At 36.3% G+C, this 3,684-nt stretch overlaps 1 protein-coding gene across 1 annotated transcript in view; it reads right to left on the bottom strand.

The window, feature by feature from the left end:
• adamts7 (a disintegrin-like and metallopeptidase (reprolysin type) with thrombospondin type 1 motif, 7) overlaps positions 1-3,684 on the bottom strand; it is a 142,552-nt gene that overhangs the window by 108,205 nt on the left and 30,663 nt on the right. Inside the window, exon 3 of the mRNA XM_014001567.1 lies at positions 735-915. Coding sequence (XP_013857021.1) covers positions 735-915 — 181 coding nt within the window. The remainder of the gene's footprint in view (positions 1-734; positions 916-3,684) is intronic.

The raw sequence follows: 3,684 nt of genomic DNA, 5'->3' as shown, positions 1-3,684 counted from the left end.
GGGGTGGACATTAATTCCAACAAGAATTTGCTGCACATTTTCTGTGAAAAGACAGATGTTACTTATTTATCGGTCGTCGTCTTTTTTCTTCTCTCTATCTCTCTCTCCGCAAATTTTGTCTCATGAAAAAATCAGGTCCAGATCCAGGTGTTTCTCAGATTCACTATGTGGGGACTGTGTTTGCCACTAAGTACATTTAATTCATTTATTTATTTAACTAATTTAGTTAGTTATTTTTCTCCCCATTGAATTATACCGTGTAATTTTCAGCGAGGTCATAGTAATTATAGACACATATGTTGTTGTTTGTTGTGTTTTCTTTCTGCTTTGTTTTGTCTTCTCTCGTTCTGCAGGTGCAGAGGCAGACTACAAATGTGTTGTCTTGTGTTTATGCTTCTTTCTCTTCTCTGCTATTACCTTTTTGTTTTTCTTCTAAATCTCTTTCGTCACCTTTCTCCTTTTATTTTTTGTTTTCGTTTCCATCTCTGTGTCCGTTGTATAAAAAACAATCCCCAAAGAATTTCTAATGAAGTTTAAATACATATCAAGTGGAGCATCATKGTGAAAGCCATTRTGCTGTTTTCTTTTCTTTTCTTTTTAGTTTGGTCCAAAGGCCAATTTATAAAGACTAGTACTGATTTATGATAGCAAGAGGAAAACTGTACTTCTTATAGCCACTGTATAAAGCAAACCCAAGCTGACTGATCATTCAAATTTAAAGCAACAGAATTTACTTTGGTTTCCACAGGTGCTGTTGTGAGCTGGTTTCCCTGAGATGCTCTGAGTGACTGGACTTCCKGGAGGAGAGGTGTGGCGTTTGTAGATGGCGTGGGCTTGTGGTGCTGAGCGCTCATCATCGAACTTCTCCAGGGGCTGAATGAAAAACTCCTCATCAGACAACTTGAACAGTCCGRTCTGAAAGAATAACAAGGGTCAAGGTCAGACTGATTTGTTAGTCAGACTGAATACAATCTGAATAATTTTGAGCTCCTTATTTAGAAACAAATGAAATGTTTGGGCCTTTAATGATGGAATGTATGTGCTCCTGAGGGATGGCAGTATACATGATCATTAGTGTCCCCCCTTTTTATTTTAAAACAGCTATATAAATCACTGTTGGTGAATAACACATAATTTCAGTGTTGTTCATCTCTCAGTGTAATTTTTTGAACATTTTCATCACATCTTGCATCACAAACACATCCACACGTCAAGACTGCAGCCTGTCAGAATGAACACTTGATTCGATTTTTCCAATTATCTGAGCTTCAAAAATGTTTTCAACTCCTCTCTATTTTTTAAATGTAGGTTAAAATGAACAATTTCATTCCCTCTGCCACTTTGTGCCGGCCTGTTGCAGCAAATGTTGAAAAGGTTATGTTGAAGAGTTTAATTTATAATTTTTTAACAATTCTTTCTCTGAGCAGTGTCTGATATTTCTGACATGGATTAAGTTACAAATAATCCCTTATGGCTCTTTTGTTTGAAATCTTCAAACACTGGTAAAGTCCAACACCTTGATGGAATTAATTTATTGGATTTGTGTCAAAAATGTTGCAGCYAAAGAGATTTTTCAAACCTAATGCAAAGCAACACATAAACACCCAGAAAACTTTGAGGCTTATTTAGTTAAAAGCRTCACAGGAAAATTGATTGGAAAACTCAAATGATAGCCACAAAAGGATTTATTTGCATTTAAAGAAACTCAAAAATTTAGGAGGTTTAACCTTTGTCAGTTATTGTAAATTATTAACTTTACCCTTTAGCTTTAAAAAAGGATGTTACGTGAGCATCAACTCAGGCATAAAAAGTAAAAAACACTCCAGTGTGGTTTCCAGCCTGAATAGGTTAACGACAGCTAAGTGCAGCTTGAAGTTCGTGTTCGTGACATATTCCTGTTAAAGCCTTTTAGGGTCATCTGAGTTGATGCAGCTACAGGGAAAGAAATCACAATCTGTGAAATTGTGTTCATTATACTTCAGCTTTTATGATTGTGGCTGATCATATGATGGTCTATGTCTGTTTTCCGTGTTTGTTAGCAAAATATGTTTTGAATGACTAAACAGATTTCACTGAAAGTCTTGGAAAGTATTCACTGGATGTACAGCCAAAACTGATTTGACTTTTATAATTATTACATGTTTACAATTGACACATATGCTGCAGCTTACATCAGTACATATTCTCAAAAACAGACAGGTGGTGTGGCGGTATTCTACATAAGTAGTAGAAATAAGGTAAAACACATTAAGGACGGAGATGAAGTGATTGCAAGCACACACACTCTTGTACCCAGTTTAACTCTGTGAAGCAGAGGCGATTGCTTTAAGACTGCAAGGGAAGCTCAGCTTCCCCTAAAATGTAAAAAATAAAGATCAAATATTTACAAAAAGGAAAAAAAATGTATAGGTCTTCTGGACGGGTTCTTCTTTAATGAAACGTTTCGTCTCTTCTCCAAGAGACTTCTTCAGTCTGAGAGTTTCAGGCAAAATTNGTGTATAATACAGTGGTTATTTAATAAAATTATGCTAAACAAATGTAATAATTATTGAATAGTGAATAAAGGTGAGAAAAACAATTGAAAAAACTTGATGTTTTATTTTATTTTATTTTTTTTACATATTTTGTAGTGGATTTGCAAGAGGGGTCTTCAGTCAGAAGCTAATGTAGTTTAGGGGGCCATGGCATGGAAAAGTTTGGGAATTCCTGCTATATGGCATGGTACAGTATGGTATATGGTGTATTGTGTGGTATTGTTTTGTGATTGATAACCTGAAGTCAGACCCAGAACACAAGCAGAACCCTGAATTTCAAGAGAATTCATTAAAGCAGAGAGAAAGCTAAATTGATTGTTTTAAAGATCAATAAGAACCAAAGAATACAACTCTGCTTATACACACTTTAATCCTGCACCTGTGGGTTTTTGAGATTATGGGGACGTGCTGGTTCTGTTTATTCTTGAATTGTGCTATTTTTTTTAATTCATCGTTAGAAGTGTGCATGTCAGAATCTATTTAGATAGCCAAAGGTGGAAAAAAAAACATGTTACTGCTTCCTTTCGAATGTTAAATTACCAATTATCCTCACATGCACCACTGAACTGACATCATTTTTATTTGCTGTTGTTTTTAAATTGATTTACAAGGCAAAGGCTAAGCATGGGCTGCATTGACAAATAACATAAACATATTTTTTTTCTCTCTTCAGGGTCCTTGTCTGTCTTTCAGGGTCACTTCAGGCAGCTCAGAATTTTAAACAGATGATTTATGATCAGCTACACTTTTCCCCTCCTCTGACCAGCCCCAGTTATTAGCCTGAGTTGAGCTCATGAGACAGACAAGAAAATGTAATCATTTTTTTCATATAGAGCTCTCTATCTGAGGAGTTATCAGGGTGTAAGCCTGCATAATGAGCCCTACTTACACTTACTAATTCGCACATGTGATATCAAAATGTGTTACAGTGCCTACAAAAAGAATTTACCCCTTTGGTTGTTTTCCTCTTTTACTGTTATTATACATCAGTCTTGGCTGACAAAAACAGACCTATTTTGAGAAAATAAAAGAGGTCCAGCCACTTTGTGCTGGTAGTCTAACAAGTAGTGAGATGGGAATCACCGGTGGAGTGGCGGATGTGGATGGAGTCCCTCGGCCCTCGGACTGTCCCTCTTGTTTGGACGGAGCG

Source organism: Austrofundulus limnaeus, unplaced genomic scaffold (assembly GCF_001266775.1).
Source record: "Austrofundulus limnaeus strain Quisiro unplaced genomic scaffold, Austrofundulus_limnaeus-1.0 Scaffold9, whole genome shotgun sequence".
In the NCBI taxonomy this organism is placed as follows: Eukaryota; Metazoa; Chordata; class Actinopteri; order Cyprinodontiformes; family Rivulidae; genus Austrofundulus; species Austrofundulus limnaeus.
The sequence above is the reverse complement of the archived record's forward strand: the minus strand, read 5'-3'. Positions and strand labels throughout refer to the sequence as shown.